This window comes from Sceloporus occidentalis, unplaced genomic scaffold (genome assembly GCF_023333645.1).
Source record: "Sceloporus occidentalis isolate IW3139 unplaced genomic scaffold, rSceOcc1.0.p SCAF_70, whole genome shotgun sequence".
NCBI lineage: Eukaryota > Metazoa > Chordata > Lepidosauria > Squamata > Phrynosomatidae > Sceloporus > Sceloporus occidentalis.
The window spans coordinates 1,392,817-1,411,008 of record NW_028317050.1 but is presented as its reverse complement, the minus strand read 5'-3'; the positions used below and the strand labels follow the sequence as shown (position 1 = coordinate 1,411,008).

The following is an 18,192-nucleotide window of genomic DNA, read 5'->3' as shown; positions in this document are numbered from 1 at the left end:
TCTTCTGATCTCAAATATAATTTATGCAATTTAAGACTGTTGTATGATTAATATATTTTAAATTTTTTCCTTAAAATATCACTTTTTAATGAAATGTAACAGACTTTTCTGCATGTGTTATTTTATATAAATGTTTCACATATATAATATAGGGGTAAGAACAAACACCAGACACTAAAACTGTGAGAAACGGAATTCATTTGGTAAAAGGTAATTTCAGTCGAAGGTAAAAAAAAATACAGCAATTGATCTAGACAGGAGACAGTAAAAGCCCATAAGTGTTTTTATATCCATATACAAATTACATAGTTAAAAAAAATTCTAAAAACAAAACTTGTGTGGTCCTTTAATCACATTAGCAAAACTGTGAACAGAACAGCAAGCCTATAGCGAACGTAACATGGTAGCTTATAATATAGCAATGAATGTTTTCATTTACATTACCCTGGACTCGCTGGGTGATTTCTAGAATCACGGTACCCTTTAAAAGGTATAACCTGAGCTGTGAAGCATACACACAGGTGTACAATTACAAATACATGTTGCATGACTACACTGTATATATACTTTTCCACTGGAAGCCAATACAATGCATGTTTTATACATTTCTTTAGTACCCTGATGCTCTGGACTACGGATGCATATATTGACCATGAACCAAATGCTGAAAAGCAGAATAGAATTACTATATAATATGTAGCCTTAAAGCATGATAACCAAACTTGTTAATGACACGCATGATAACAAAAAAAAAAGTAAATGATTATTTTTCAAAATTATTTTTTAAATGTGCCAAACAGGACGAAATACCGGAATTCTCTCATTATTTTTAGAGCTAAGGAATCTGTGTCGTGACAAATGAAAAACCACTCAGTGCATCATTTGTTTGAGTCTCACCAAAAAAGATCGGTCCTAAAACGCTTCCTCCATTAATTTGTTCATAGAGAAGTTTTTTTGTTTCTAAAAACACAACTCAATATACAGATGCCATTTTTCTTTTAAACATTAGAAAATCCAAAATATTATTTTTAAACTGCAAATCTATGTTTATACAAACAAGTCCATGCTATTGAGCCTTCTCTTAAACTTCGTAGAATGCAGAAGGTAACCGGTGATCAAAATCTCACTGGCTATGCCATCTGCCATGGATATATTAAACCCTTGGTGCTGAAAAACACAACCCTCAGGAAATTTTTTTTACATCACATCCTGGTCCATATATTAAGAATTATATTCCTTCAAGAACTATTCTGGAGCCGAGGGCAGTCTTGGTCTTGGCTTTAATTCTGCAGCCCCATTGGTCGCAGCGTAAGAATGTGCCTCGCTTCCATTATTCCATGACGTTGACCGGTTAATAGAATGTTTCCCTCCAGCAATGCTTAGGTGATTTTCACTTCGGGAATCTACAAGACAAAAAATAATTTAGTGTTTAAAAACTAACGTGTAAGTATACTTAAGAATGAGAAAGGCGTGCACATGGTGCCAGGGTATTGTGACATTAGGCTGCCCATGTTGGGAAATCTTTCCTATAGTAAGAAGTGCTTTAGATCAGTTTGTGTTTATACACTGTGAAATCAGAAATAAATCAGAATATCCATTATTGAAGGAGAAAAAAAAGGGAAAGAAGCATAATTATCAGCAAAACTCATCTTACTGTACTCCGTGAATGTTGTGAACATCTTCGGTTAGAGGGATTACAATCTACAAAAAGACGTAATTGAGAGAATGGATGCATAAGGCGCCACAGTGAAAGAAAACATAATAAAGCCAAATTCATGGTTGGGGCAGCTGTCCTATTCACAATTGAGTGATGAGTGCTATCAATCTGCTTCCCTCTTTCATATATTGGTCCAGTTCATATATACAACTTCAGTACTACTGATAGTATAATTTAATGACGGATAAGACTACAATGCACCAACATAATCTGTGGTTAGCTCAGCTCTAAAATGTGGGTGTAATGCATTACGTCAATGGGTGAAGCATCGTAGTGAGTCCAAAGGGATTTTAATAGGGGTTGAACTCTGGAGCCCATCTGCGGAGGACACTTGTGTTGTCTGAGTAGCACCAAGTTTCCCCAGACATAAACAAATCAAGTTTGAAGGGAACATTCTGGGATCTGGGGATTCATTATACCCAGAAACTATTTCCCCTACGAGTTACCAGATTGGCCCTTTAAATACCAAGACAAATTTGTTGTTTGAAATGCATACACTTTTTCTCAATTCTGAATATATTCAGTATCTACTTACATATACTACCTATTGCCTTACCATAGTTTTATCATAGTTCTGGATAGCTAAAGATTGATTAATATACTTTAACACAAAACAAAAAGTATTTTATGAAATGTTGTACAGGCACATGCATGGCCTCCTAGTGGTATGGACATCTGTATCTACATGACATTCAAAAACAGACATGTGAAAGGTCATCAAAACTTAAATTTAACTTTATAGTCTTTCCCTTTTCTATCCCTTTTTGTTCTGAATTATTCGGGGTCATTTTATGCATATCTCATGCGGGTATATACACTTTCTCATAATACCCCTCAATGTTCCACTCTCTAATGTGGGAATATGCTATGTAGATGGCATTTATGCATAAAATCCCTGATTATATACCTTCTAATGGCTATAGATATAGACTTGTCTTTCCAATGATGCAGAAATAAGATTTGCTTTTTATTTTAATTAATTTAGTTTTGATTTTAAGGCCTTATTGTAACCTCACTCAGAACTCCAATCTCTATCTGACTCATTATAAAGTCTAACTTTAACATATAAAAGGCATGAGGTTTAACCATCGGTTTAACAGCAAGAAAACATTCATCTTGATCTGGTCGGCTGACTGACTGACTAGATTCACCAGAAGTTGCGTACTTGCAGAAATACTCACATATTCACGAACATGCAAGTTGTTTGCAAAATTCAGGCAAGGGGATGTGAATTGAATGAAAATGTGCATGTGCCAGTATGAAACCCAGAAAAAAAAAATAACGGGAACTTATACATATAATAAAATAAATGAAACGGTGGCCCCCAGGGCCCCCTATTAACCAAGGGAGAGGGCCTGATAATGACCCCTCTTGCCCCACTACCTGCATGGAGGGGTGGGGAGGTAAGAAAATAACCATAAAAGTACTTCATTGGCTTGAATGGGGTCTGTGCCTCCCCTAGGGTGTAGTAAGACGCTATGCTTTACCCAGGACTTTTGTTAATTACTTTCTGCCTCATAATGCATAAGAAGACCATTGCTCTGCATCTTTGGACCCCCATTTAGTTTAGTTTATTTTTATATTATTTTTGCATATGGGAGGGGAGGAGGGGCTCTTAAGTCACTTCACAACCCCCTGGGAATATAAGGTGAAATTGCAAAGAAATAAGTTCCAATTCGCATTTGCTACTGGCAAGTAAATCATGTATTAATCTGTAAATTGCTTTCTTTTTTCAGCCCGCTTCAACTCAACTCTCCGAAAATTGAGTGTATGCGAGCTTAGTGATTTTTTTTTGGAAATGCATAGTGGCATTAAGGAACTTGTGAGCTGGACTTTTGTTTGCTACTGCAAATTTTATTTTTTTGCCAACTTCCAAGCACTCAAGATTTAGTGAACAGGCCCTTTTATCTCGCTGAAGGTGTCCAACAACTTATTATTCAAGGGGAACAGCCATTATTTCTTTATTACTGACATCGGAGAGAAAACTCATATTCACAACCTTGCCTTCCATCTATAGCACTTGGCTGTTCAGAAACAAATGATTTAGTGAATACCTGAAGAAGAGCAATGGATATTTTTCGGACCGACGCAGCAATATTTTTTGAGTGATAATTTCCCTTTAAATAAATTTAAATAGATTTTGGATTTTATAATAGCACTCTAAAGCTCACCTGCAGTTTTTTTCTGTGAATTTACTTTGCAGTTTGTTTCTTCTTGAAGTTTTTTCTCAAATTTCCTTACATCCTCCAAAGACATACCTGAAACAATAACATGGCGTTTAGTATAAAACATACAAGAACAAGTCCTCCTTGGGTTGGGCTCCAGCCACCTCCTAAATAGAGGAAGTTTTTTTCTCTTTTATTTTTTTGGTCAATATGTGCATATGGTCACGCATGAGGACATAACTAATGCTAAAGTCTGAAAATACATAGTATAGGGTGACCAGGTGTCTCATTTAAAGGTACAATTCTTAGTAATATGCTGAATTTAACACTTTGTAACTAACATTGTGAAACACTTATTATATGACATTAAACCTTCAGGCTTAAAGTTGTAGAACAAAAATCACTTTTAACCGGTTTCACTTCCATTTTTGCTCTTGTTTCTTAACATCAAATCACTTGCTTATGATCTATTCTATTTGATCTCTGACCCTCTTCTTGTTCAGTATTGTCTTTGTTAGTCCCAGCCGTTTTTATTCCCTCTTATTAGCCACTGTCCTTCTCACAGTGTGCATTAATCATTCCTACGTAAAACCTTGTTTCAGTACTTACCATACCATTCGTCCATCCAAGCAACAGCCTGTCTGTGGCCGGCAAGTAAAATGTCTCTGATGTTCTGGAAGTATAAAGAATACAATTATTATTTCAATGGATGTTTTAGTTTTTCACAGACAGTTCATTTCACACTGATTATTAGCTCTATTCAAATGACAACAATTATATTTTGTGTCCTTGAATTACTAATTTCTTGAAGTACACACTTATTATAACAAAGAAAAAAAAGACAGGCCTAATATATTTTAGTCCAAGATCATGGTTCATCAGAGACTAAGAGGACCTGAAGTTTGGTTGTCAAAAGGGGCTCTGTATGTGAGCATGAATGTGTATGTGGGTATGAATGTCTATGTAGAAGTGTGTGAGAGGATGGATGTGTACGTGTGCACGAGCATGCACGTGTACATGTCCGTGTAAGCATGGATATGTGTGTGTGTGAGTGTCTGTGAGCATGGATGTGTAAGTGTGTGTTTGTGTTACTTAGTATAGGTAAATGTATGTAAGTGTGTTTACATATGTGTGCCAGAGTGTATGTTGAAGGGGACAAGGGACAAAGATGGCACAGTCAGACTAGTGCATTTATTAGTTTTTTTGAGTTAGAAAATTATTTTTTTTATCTCATGTAACTCCTCCTGCGACTGCTTGTACTGAAAGCTGAGAGCATACCTCAGTATGGTAAATGCTCAGTAGAACTATCAATCATTGGGCAAAGCAGCAGTCAATCCATCACATGTATGCATCACAACACTGATGTTTTGCAAAAATAATTGTGATTGGGTGCTGCTTCAATTGAAGGGAGTTCTAGTAAGCACGTGCAAGAATGTTTCATTCATAGTAATGGTTCCTGTTTTGGCAGAGGCAGCACGGAGGGAGGTTAACTCTTTCAGGACGGAGGTGTTTCATACCCTAGGACTAGATTTTTTTTTTGATTTTTTTTTTTTTACCATATGTTTGTGAAACCACGAATTCCCTTTAAAATAATAATTATATATATTTTTTTAAAAATGTCCCCAATATCCCTTAGACCTTCCGCGACTTTAAGCCAGTATTAGACTGAAGTCTTTTTTTCAACCTACAATACTATACTGCTTCTAGTACAGTATGGATTGAGATTCTTTTGGGTATCTTTTATACATTTTGCATATCATCGATGTCACTGTGACATCACTGGGCTCACAACTTATATTTTTCATTTATTTATTTTTTACCCTGTCCTTCCTCTCATGTGGAAGTAACACTGTGATCAGCAAGCAGGGCATCGTAGGCCTGCACTGCCGATCTTAATACATGCAAACAGCCAGCAGAGGGAGCAATCACTTCAGGGTTTAAAAAGACACTGCTGGTATTCTCCTTTCCTCCAGTGAACATTTGGTGGGTGTCAGGATTGACACATACCAGAAGGGAATGCCTGATCTTGTGATCAAGCATTCTTTACATAACAGTGTACTGGCACTAATGGCATGCACCATTACACAAGAAAGGTCATCAGGAAGCCAGTGCTTGGGTTTTGTCCTGTATGTTTTAAAGGGCATCCTGGCATCTACCTGTACATCCATAGCGGAGCAAAAGTGTTAAATGAAACAGAATTCCCATTTTCTAAATCCAATAAATTAATCATTTTCATAATTTCCATGCAGTAAATGTGCATTGTGCACAGAATGGACACTGGCATGCATTAATAAAATACAATTTTTGGGGACTAGATTGTTCCTTTAACTATAACTGTGCCAACCCATCTTTTAACGTTGAACCATTTTTAATGTTAAACCACCTTTTTGTTAATGTAATATCATGTAATTTTGTGGAAACAATGCTTACCTTGTGAACAAAGCTTTCTACTCTTGATTGAAAACCATAAACTTCAAATTTAGCAGCTACTAACTTATAGGAGCACATAATGGGCTGCGTAGTCTCTCTCCAGTTCTGTAGCAATGGCCCTCGACCTGTCTTCTCCGAATGAAATGTTCTGAGGTCCTAATAAGAAAGTTTATCAGTCAAAATATGTCTAGTGAGCCTCATCCTGTTAATATACACTTCTTACACAAAATATGTGTACTTAATAAATTGTGGTGGAAGATACAAATTATCTTAATGCCAAATCCCATTTACGAAGCACTGACTCTTGGAGCTGTTTGGCAAACATCAATTCATATGTAGGAATAGCTACCCATTAAATAGTGCACTTTTTATGTACTATATAATGCTATAAATCCCATTTTGGAAATTAGTTGTACATATCTGTAATCAACGGGTGAGATTTTTAATATAATAATTTATTGTGGAAGTATTTAATTAGTTGATAAAGTCTCCACATATTGTTTACCTCCGATTTCTTGTAATAATCTTCTGTGATGTCATCACCTGCAATATCCACATAGCAGACATCTTCTTCAGGTGTAGGTTTTTCTCCAAAGACCTGCAATATTAACGAATTATAGTGAGCTAATAACAATTTAGTAAAACTCTGTTTAACAGTATTGAAAAGCATTCTTTTTTAAAACCCACTTTATTTTCTTTAAAATATAATGCTTTTAGCACGTGCGTACAATATTCTAAGACTGAATTCATTCAACCAAGAGTTTTAAGTAAGCCTATATGAAATTAAATATTTCACCTCTGCAATTTTTACCATGTATTATGAACGGCAAACCTGTCCGGTCTCAGCAGCAACAAGGCGCATAATAATTGTTAAATATGTGGTTTTTTTTAAAGCAAAGAGGAAGGATGATGCTCTGAGAAGCGCCTCGCTTTACTGACCACCCCTTTCTGAGCAGGCATGTTTTTAATGAGATTTTTATTCATTTTTTACTTTTTGTATGGAATAAAAAACAGAATCTGAAATATTAATATTATTGTAATATTAAGCTCAGCTGTTTGACATGACTTAATTTACATATAATCAGCCAATCTCCACTCGGTCTTCTCATTCCATCACTTCAGGTAGGTGTAGTCTGTTTATTAGGCTGCTGGACCGCAGGCGATGAGGCGGCAATGGCGCCGTGGTTGACACCTGAGTATGAGAGGCCGCACGCCATGTTTTTGTGCTCACACAGTGTACGCCTGGGCATAACCAGTTGAACGTAGCAGATAGGGTGTATATGGAATGATGTTGTCCAAGTCCAGACCTGGGCTGCCGTAATTACAAATTTACCTGAGCTGCCGTTGTAATGTATTCTGAATGAATAGTAATGGTTTAAGGTTTTATAGCCGCTGCTTACAGCACTGCGAACTGTTTTGAAGTTTGAGTTCATTCTAGAATCACCAGTTTGCATTGATGCAAATAACATTTATATTTCAGATTTGTGTTTTTCGAATTTGAAAGACAAATGTTTATTTTGTGACTTTTGCTAGAGAAGTGCAGTCAGCCAGAAGACTATAATTTGCATCTAATATTATAACAGGATTAGCCTGGATTTGTTCCGGATTTCTGACAGAAGTCCTAACCTCCAGTTGTACACCACTGGGTTCCGTACTTTTGTTTACCAAGTAATTTACATTTTTTTTATCAAATATATAAGCATTCATTGTTGTTCACAAAAAAACCTTGTGGTTGGCTGGATTGATTACAACACTTGACTCTTGCTGACTCTGTCACCTTGCACAAGGAAAAATATTAACGTTCTTCAAACGAGATCAGTGATTAAAATGTTAGCCTAAGATTATGTAAAACTGAGTGAAACCCCAACATTGGGAGAGCTAGTATCGTTTAATTTACTAAATTGGCCTAGATCAATGTGATCATTTTCTAAAACAGAGACATTAAAGCTATGGCAATCTGTATAAATATACTCTTAAAAGGAACAGTACAATAATTGATATAGTTACAAAAATGCATGACCTATATTGCCCTTTATTCTATAATGCCACAAAAAGTTATCTTTATTTTATAAATCTACATTGTTTCATATAGAACATTATAAAAACATAAAAATAAGCAAATATTCACTTCAAACTGTCAATGACTTAACGAATTGCTAACAAAAATATGCTTACACATGTCGAATTTTAGAGAAATACCAGGACTAGGTATTTAAGAGAATATCTGTGAGTACTACAGTTATTAAACAGTATAGGCTATCTAGGGGTTTATAGTGTGATCATGGGAAACAGACAAAAATAAAAAATACAGTGTACTAATACCACCAGCAACCGGTCACATAAAAATAAAACGGTCTACAGAAATGGCCCCCAAATTTGGCAACATGGCCCTCCTTTAGGACTTAACTGCATAGAATTTACTATAGGGTACCATCATGTCCGAGTGTGTGCTCTTTGGACTATTTGAACAGAAGCAGTCTTTCTAAATGGGTTAAGCATTGGGTTATAATATATATAATATATAATTAATAAAGGATCATTTGTGTTTTGTTAAACGGCCTTTTTAGATGGGTGCTCAGGAACGTAACATGAGCCACACGAGACTATGTTATTATTAGGCGTAGTAAATGAGACAGTGCAAATGAGATTCAAAAAAGGATTCCCTCTAATGTCAACAGAGATTCAGAATATCCTATGGAAAAACAAGTGGCAAGGAAATGGCGTCTTTATAACACCAAAGGCACCCGTTTTTTGTAAAAAAAATTGATTTGTCAATTCAAGTAGAATCTGCTTACTGCATATATACTGAAATCATGGTAAGAGGGAAAGAGCAATGGGCTCTAAGGCCACACTAGCTTTAAAAGCTTTCAAATCTCTCTCCCTCTTTTAGATTATAACACAAATTTTACATTCATTCCATCAAGAAACTAATGGAGAAGGGGTGTGGTGGTGGTTGTGGTGATGGTGCTGGAGGCGAGGGGGAGTGCAGTACAACTCAACCTCAAACCTAAAGCTACAAATAAAAAAGCAGATTGTTCATAACCATTTGATTTTAAGGAGCATCCCAGTTTTCAGCGAAGGCTATATTGTAATCTAAATTCACTGCTAAAAATGTACCAGAGCCCACTAGAACCACAACGTGACAACTCTCCAGAGCAGAGACTTCTTTTAGAGCCTCTGAGCCAGACGGAGAACTCGAGGGCATTTGAATGTCTCAATCTTATCTGCCAAAAATGACATTTGTTCTTAGTTCTTTCCTCTCTCGAGAGACCCAATTCTCATGGATAGAGTCCGACCAGTTCGTTAGGATTTATGTAATTCACATGCGCTTAACCAATTAATTCCTGCGTCACTGAGCAATTTAGCAAGTATGTCTTTGAACAGCCATATTCCCAAGATAGATTTTGTCATCTATTATTTTTAGTAAGATCAAACACGAAAAAGTAACTGTTGTAACATCACTTGGCCTACGACTGTATCTTGTATACCAACCATAATTTTAATATTTCTTCTGCCTATTTTCGGTTTTCATCTATTATGTTATTTAGGATCCGTCCTTTGACACTATAAAACATTCTGAAATTAAGTTTTGTTTTACTGTTTTATATTTGAACATCTAACCCTGGGCACTTTCTAGATGAGCTGACCATAAGACGCTTGACATATTAACCCTTCAATGGCCCATTGTAAAGATTCTATGCAGCAACTTGCCAAATGTGTTAACCAAATGGCTCTAATACCGATCCTCATTGAAACCTTGATTTGTCATTATTAAAAGATACACTTGATTGCAATTAAACTTCATTCAATTTGGCTACACACACGTTATGGTGCATATCCCTGTTTGAGAGTATTGTATATGACCACAGCAGAGGAGAATAGGAATGAGTCGGCTTCATACTGTGTGACCTTCACCCCGAGACTGGGACTTCCTAGGTATACCAATGGTAAGATTTTTGATGTCTGACTTTCTTACCTGTGCGTTGCTACCATTGTTGTTTTCAAACTTTGTTTCAATCCGAATCTGAAATTTTGGTAAAAAAGAGCACTAGAGAGAAAAAAAAAAGAGTGGTAGGTAAATATAAAAAGGCATTAAAGTGCACCCCATGAACATTAACAAATCACTTTGCTAATGGTGATGCTTAGAATACATTATTACACAAACCATTATAACGCAGGGCAGATAGGATTTTATGCGTTTTCATTCCCTGTACACAATGCTTAATTATCCAGGCATCATTTGCAAAATGATGGCACATTTTATAAAGAGAAACATCAGGTAAGGGAAGGCACTAGACCTTTTTCACGGTCCCCAGTGTAAACAACATAAAAAAGTAATACATTAACTTGATTTATCTATTCTGTTCCAGGGCTGGCTGGCTGGCTACATTTTGCTATTTTTCTGTTTTCACTGCTCAACGTTTCCTACTTTTAAGACTGTAAATATGAAGAATACATCGTGCTCAGTCATTTGCATTACAAACAGCAATGTGGCACAATGTGGCCTACAATCGGCAAACACCATTATGTATGGGATGCTTTACCCAATGGCAACCATCATTTATAATCTAATATCATATACTAGCTTTACCAATAAATAATTATTTAACCCCCTTGCATCGGGAGTGATAGGCGGACTGGATGGGCCGGGTGGTTTAATGTATTGTTTTCTCAGTGGCTGCTTAATTATGCATCAATTGTGTGTTTTCTTGATCGTGATGAGCCTGCAATTAAAATTTCACTGCAACCCCTTTAATGAATATGATAGCTGAGTGGTAGTGGTACCCCCTTACAAATGCATAGGGGATTCTGCCGTATTTCCCTTATGCATTTGTCTTCGGCTAAATGCATTACGTTGCATGTGATATGCTTGGCGCCAGTCAACTCCAGCACTAGCTTGGCTAATGCTGTGTGGTCTATTCAGACCCCCGCGCGCATGCATAGATACCAATCTAATTGAATTCAATGGAATTTGTTTCCTGTCACCAATCGGTGAAAAGAATCCTAGGGCCACAGAGCTGGTAGGGAGCTGCAACTTCTCTTTAAGGTTAGTAAATGGTTTTTTCAGCTTGTAAAAATGCATATGAAAGTAAATACAAAGTACTTTCATATGTATTGTTTGCTTAGGGGGCTTCCTGGGACACTGGAGCATCTGTAATCATAACTGAAAAACTTGCATAATGACCCAAATTTTCAGTTCTAACTGACTATGTTTAGAAATCATACTGTTTGATCCGGGGGAATGATATATAATAAAATCCTAACATTTTTAGGATTTTATTTTCTGTAAACTATTTTCACAAGGAGGAAGCTGAATCAATAACGTAAAAAAAAAAAAAGCACCGTACATATATACATATACCTTAAATCATGTGACTTACTGTATATTCTGTGCACCATCATGTAAGGAAACCACAGGGAAAGAAAACACAAAAAAAACATATTAGACAGGTGCATGGAATTCCTGGCACAAAGTCGGTTACATATTGCGGTTGCACTTTTATGCTAGTGTCAGAACTCCCACCTAAAACTCTATTAATAGCCTATTTTTGTTTCATTTTTTATAATTGTATGTCTTAATTTTTCTAGGAACTCGTACAGTCTTTTTGTACTTAATTTAGATCCCTTTATTCCATTCCTGACAGTTTTCATAACTTTGTTATTTGAGCCAATGTAGAAAAAGATACAGGCATCAACTTCAACTTAACACTCAATTTTCTCTTGTGCCGACACGACTATATCCATTTTTAATATCACATTATTCTACAGCACTAATAGTCACAACCATGGGGGCTGGCTTATGTATTTTCTTTTGCTGTCTGGAGGACCACTATTTAAGCATTTTATGGTAAACTTATCTCCACCACTTAAATGGATCAAATGATGGAGATAAAGATATCACAAATAATTCAATAGCAATTCTACCATAGATTGCCAGGAAAAAAAATAAAATAGATATACATTAGAGCAGATTCATCAACTGACATAAAATGTATCGCTGCTTTTTAACTCATTTTCTCCCGCAATCTGTGGGAGGACTGCTATTAAATTACTCTTGACGAATTTATCTCCACCACTGATCCTAGCCCAGTAAATCCAGCCCAGTGTTTGTCGAGTTAAATATTCTACTCGGGGCCAGGCTGGGGATGACAAGGTAGCCCTGGTACCTTAAGGCCAGTGGCCTCCTGACGACACTAGTGCAGTTGGTATCTGGATATGCATGAGCCCACACTATGTTTTTTTATGCCCACGTAGTGTGTGGCCGGGCATATTCACCCAGGGGACGCGCACTGCAGCAGCAGATCGGGTAACTGTGTTGCACTTTTGGCCAATGGCCCCCCTGGGCATTTGCCTGGGATGTCAGATGACCGGCCCAAACCTGATCAAATTACAATATTTGAAGGGATCTAAAGTAATAGACCATCTATAACCATATTTTAGGAATGGCTAAACCATTCAGAAAATGTTAATATACTAAACAGGCCATTTTTATAGTCTACCAATTAACAAAGTTTTCTAAACTCCAAGCTGTATTCATGAAAGCAGTGCTAACCATTTCTGTTGTCATGTTGGTTGCAGTCTTTTGTCAACGGTAAAAAGTAAAACAACTGTTTATAGTTTTCCAATAAGGAATTTATTTCACCTGAAATGGTGAGATGATGCCATTACAACGAATCATCCTAAAGGAACAGTCACATTTAATTCATTGAAATTATGAAATTGAACCCCCCCCCCCAAGGTGCAATGGAGCATAAAGCAGATATCCCCATTATTTGTGCATGTTCTTTGAAATGGCTTTCTGGGTTCTCTGGGTTCAGTCAATGAACCCATCACATCCAAGAGTGATCATATGGCAGGTACCAGAGCAGAAAAGCAAACACAAAGAAGCAAATGTGCTTGGTTTCATTTGTAAATGTGTGACCTACATGAGATCTATTCTCATATGATCAGTGAAGTAGGAGGTGTTGTAAAATGTGAGCATACATACCTCTGGACAAAGGACTGTGTCTACAGGGGATTATTTTTAAGAAAATGATATTGTTCTTCTTGAGCCTAATAATAACTCTTTTAATACTTTCTACAGGTGGAACTGACGCCACATCTAAATGCCAAGAAACAGATGAGCGACCTTTAGCCAAACCTACTACACCCGATGTGTATTAGTGACCGATAACCGTGACAGTGAAAGGAAAAGCAGATTCTGCAACCAGAGTAAGTCTTGAAAGCAACGTTCCATCATCTGTTTTGTGTTTGAACATCTGCTGGGAGATCTAATTTACTGTATAACATTCCAAAACTGAATCCACAGTATGAAAACCTTACTTCATGGTTCATGGATGTAGAAAAAACCGGGGCGCATAGATATGTGGGGAAAAAATTAAGCAAATATAGTGTAATATGTCTCAACAAAAAAATTAAAAGTGTGATATTGATTGCACTCACAAGTATAGTTGAAAATGATCGCTCATCAAAAATCCAGACTCTTTTCGGTCTTGGAGTTTCTGTGATTAAAATCAGGAAACGAAATAGTGCAATAAAAGTTGGTATTTTTTTAATAAATAAAGGTAAAAAACTTACAAGCGGATGGGCATAACTATTTCGTTTCCTGATTTTAATCACAGAAACTCCAAGACCGAAAAGAGTCCGGATTTTTGATGAGCGATCATTTTCAACTATACTTGTGAGTGCAATCAATATCACACTTTTAATTTTTTTGTTGGGACATATTACACTATATTTGCTTAATTTTTTTCCCACATATCTATGCGCCCCGGTTTTTCTACATACTGTTTCTAACAACACTTGTGAGGAGTGTTGATTTCGGGAGCAGCAAGATCTGTAGGGTAATTATATATAATTTTTACGATTCACTCATTTGTGGAGGTGTTCCTATTTCTTTCTTCATGGTTCATGGAGCCTGAACCACATTTTTAAACTTTCATTATTATACACATTATAATTCTTTGTTTCAATCTACACGACTTAAATTATTTGGGTATGAGTTTTTGTATTTAGATAAAACTGTCTATTTGAATGTTGCATTACTTCATGGGGGTTCTAGGGTGGTTGTCTGGCTCCCATGCCCCAAGAAAAAGGGTCAGCTGGAGAGAGTGAATGTTTGTGTACGGTGCTGGAGAGTGTTTTTATATAGCTAAATGTATAATGTTATAGTGAGTTGTGTGACCACAAGGTGTTAATGTGTGTGTCAGCATATCACATTAAAGTGTGTGTATGTTAGTGAATGGTGTTATCATGAGTGCGTCTGTTACACTAACATGCACAACCTAACGCTTTACATTGTGGTATTAGCATGTGTGTGTACAAGTGTATGTGGTGAGCATGACTCTATGTATCTGTTGCTGTTCTGTGTTCCAGAATGGCAGGGCCAGCAAGATCTAATCAATTTCCTATCCGGAGGTCCAAGCCCTTCATGTTCACTGACCCTTATAAAGGCTGCTAAAATTTGACAAAAGATGACATAAATGATGCCTTTCACCTTGCTATACATACAGTATTTAATGCTGTTTATTTCAACATATAATGGGTGTATTTAGTGGATATAATAGTGACATGTAAAATTTGTGAAACAAGAACTAATGTGCAAAACTGTTTTAATCTATAGTGACTAGGGTTGTGGAAAATGTTATGCAAAAATCAACACATGAAAAAATACTACACTGCTGCCGCCATAGGGGAGGAATAACAAGTAAAGGGAGGAACAGCATTGTAATTTGTAGGGGGCAATGCAAGTCCTGTTACAAACACCGGTATATAATTTAGGGAAATAATTTCTAAAATGTATAAAGTATGTGACAGATCGGCTTTACATTATACATTTTATATCTTATATAAAGCACCCAAATCTGGTATATTCTATTTTATGCACGTTTTTGGTTAGCTTTTGAATGTGCGTCTCCCTCCCCCATCATGTTGACTCTTGTTCAAGTGACAATCTTGCAAACATTTGGTCTGTATTTACTCAGTGCCAGTTCAATGACAAGCTTTAGTAGAAATCCTTTGCTTTGGGAGCAGAGTGCACCTGCTTGATTTAGGCTTTTAAATAAGCAATCACTGGAGACACCTTAGTATTAAGGAGTCACTACAGACACCCCAGTGGATGTTTGTGGCTGCCAATGACTCATGTTGGGGGGGGCAGTGGTTATAGGACTTAACATTCTGCTTAAGTGTTATTCACAATGCAACAGAGTAATGTCTAATGTTAATGAGTTTAATAGATTTACAAAGACTGTAATTACAGTGGATCTATGGTATACAACCCCAATATACTATACAGTATTGAGAAACTTTCTACTGACTCTTGTAGGGAAGGAGGTTCATATATTCACATGTGGTGGTACTACCCCATGATTCAAAGGACATGGTGGCAAGTCAGACTCCTATGTGAACAGATTTTGCAAGCGTGACCCCTGGCTTTTCCCTCCCTCCAGACCCTTAACTGTCCTCACTAGGTTGGGCAATAAATTGGTTCAGAAAATAGCCGTAGCCGTGTGCTGAGCAATTGCAGATGTTTGGTTTCAGCAAATGGTTCCATCTCCCCTTCAAATCCAAGTTAAAAATCGGTGAAACACTGCTGATGGACAAGCTGACTTTCTGGTACACTGATCTCCTGCGTCTTTCTACAGAATTGGGTCCTAATGGCTAGTGGACCCTGGACTGAGCTCTTTAGATCATCGCTCAGAACCTATTAGTTAATTATGTCGAACTAAGTAAATTATAAAAATTATGCTAATCATGAGGAATACTATTAGATATGTTGGTCTTTATTCTACAAAATTCTTATAAGGTAGTTATAATTATGTTATAAAGGAATAGCAGATAAAACAACATTATATTATACATGGCACATATTTAAATTTAACCTGCATTGCTTAAAATTCATTATTAAAAAATTCATTATTTTTTTTTATACGTCAGTCGTTGCCATCGCAAAGTTTATCATTCTAATGTTTTCCTTTTTGGAGGCTTTCCTTTTTATTCCTAAAATATGCAAATTAAGAGAGATTTATCTAGGTGCCAGATGGATGAGAAACATGTTACTTTGTATTCTCACTGGAAATTATATAATCCAGCAATGTGGATAATCCTTTTGGAATATTTGTGTTAAAACAATGGATTTTGCCATATGGAACTAGTAGACTCTTACACTGAAACGTTACCACTGTTACCACTTACCAATAGCTACTTGATTCCAAACGTATATTAAGTAAGGTCCATCAATAGTCAAAGGCAAAAAAGCAAGCTAGTCTATAATTTAGTCCTAAGGAAGAAATGCGTCGGACACGCATGAAATTAGTGGCTTTCCAAGTAGGGGGACTAATCGTATATATGGATGGAGCTGGCTATATACATCGGTGGGGGTAGCCTCAAACAACTTAAATTTGGTGTGGGGGGGGGGATAGGGTGCCTAAACCGACACAGAGCTTGAGCACAGTAACCCGGAGATGTGGTGTTTCTGGGTGAAACCTAGAGCGTTCCCATGTATGAATATCATCCGTTATTTACGCTACTACAGAAGTTGGCATTAATGTTATTGGCAATAAATCTTGCAGGGTTTTGTTCTAAATATTCTGGCTACTTCTGAAAAAAAATTTGATGTTAAGAGAACACTGTCATCCAAAATATTACAATTCTTTTTAAATGAACTTATTTTAGGTATTTATCAAAAATATTTTTATTTTATGCTCATGTCCTAGTGCTGCCATTTTAGCATATTTAAGGACACTGACGAACCCCTCCTTCAACAAGTCAGCATAGCAATGCTATTTCACAATGGGGTCCTTTCTCTAAACAGCAAAAAAGTACAACCCTACTGGGCAGGGATGAAGGGAGAGACATGGAACACATTTTGTCGCTCTTCACTCCAGTGGGCAGTAACAGTTTATTTTAATCCCACAAGGAACAGAATAGGGTGGTGAGGTACAGAATGGGATATGCACTTGCCGTATGGTATAAGCAGAGGATGGTGATTAAGGAAGTATACTTGGGACCTATACCTACCAAGTGGATTAAATTACCCACACCCCATTAAGCACAAAATGGGGAAAGAAGGGGCGATTTTCAACCGCCTTGGTCCATTTTTAAAGTGCATTCACTGATGTGTCCAGACGATGTCTGCGCTGAATTTTGCGACTTTCAAGAGAGGACATGCAACCTTTAATTTAACTCTTGCACTCCATGTACTTGCCAGGAATTCAGTTCAAATTTAAATTCAGTTGTAGTTTTAATCCTTTGGCTATTCATTTTTTGATTATGAAATTATCTCCAGTGCAAAGGGCTTGGCTGGCCCTGCATAATGCATAATTCAATGTGCAAGAAGACTTGAAGAAATGTCAAATAATTGAATACATTATGCATGGTAAACCAAACTCTTCCTGACGCAGAAGCACTAGAACTATTTAAAAAAAGGAAAAAGGCTATATATTTTTGAATACTAATAATAAAATGGCAGTTCATTGCAAGAATAATGAAACTAGTAACCAGAACGGCAGGAGGTGTTGGGGATATCACAGGGAGGCAACACCAGGAGTTTCAAATGTCAGCACTGGAGAATCAGCAGCGACACACACACCATTGTGTAACTCGGCAGATAACAGGACACCAGAGTCCTATCAGGTCATTTTGTCTCCCAGCACTTCGCCCTTGTTTATGGACATAAGATCATATCCTCATAAGAAATAACCCATGGAATTACTGCAGGTGTTAAAGAACAAACTTTTATTTTAGATTTCTGCCTTTTTATATAAACTTAAATGTGTTTTTAGTTTAAAATGCAAAGTTAAATTAAATCAGCACTTAAATTTGTGGTTGTATTCCTTTAATTTTTTGGGTTTTCTGTTTGCTTCTAACATTTGGGATCCA

The 18,192-nt window shown here is 36.7% G+C and overlaps 1 protein-coding gene across 1 annotated transcript in view; it reads right to left on the bottom strand.

The window, feature by feature from the left end:
• Positions 1-1,245: 1,245 nt before the first annotated feature.
• The window catches only part of LOC149286319 (cytoplasmic phosphatidylinositol transfer protein 1-like), a 94,782-nt gene continuing 77,835 nt past the window's right edge, over positions 1,246-18,192 (bottom strand). The window contains exons 5-11 of the mRNA XM_089494229.1: positions 11,694-11,701; positions 10,289-10,360; positions 6,818-6,910; positions 6,313-6,468; positions 4,492-4,555; positions 3,889-3,975; positions 1,246-1,403 (exon numbers count right to left, since the gene is read on the bottom strand). Coding sequence (XP_089350355.1) covers positions 1,246-1,403; positions 3,889-3,975; positions 4,492-4,555; positions 6,313-6,468; positions 6,818-6,910; positions 10,289-10,360; positions 11,694-11,701 — 638 coding nt within the window. The remainder of the gene's footprint in view (positions 1,404-3,888; positions 3,976-4,491; positions 4,556-6,312; positions 6,469-6,817; positions 6,911-10,288; positions 10,361-11,693; positions 11,702-18,192) is intronic.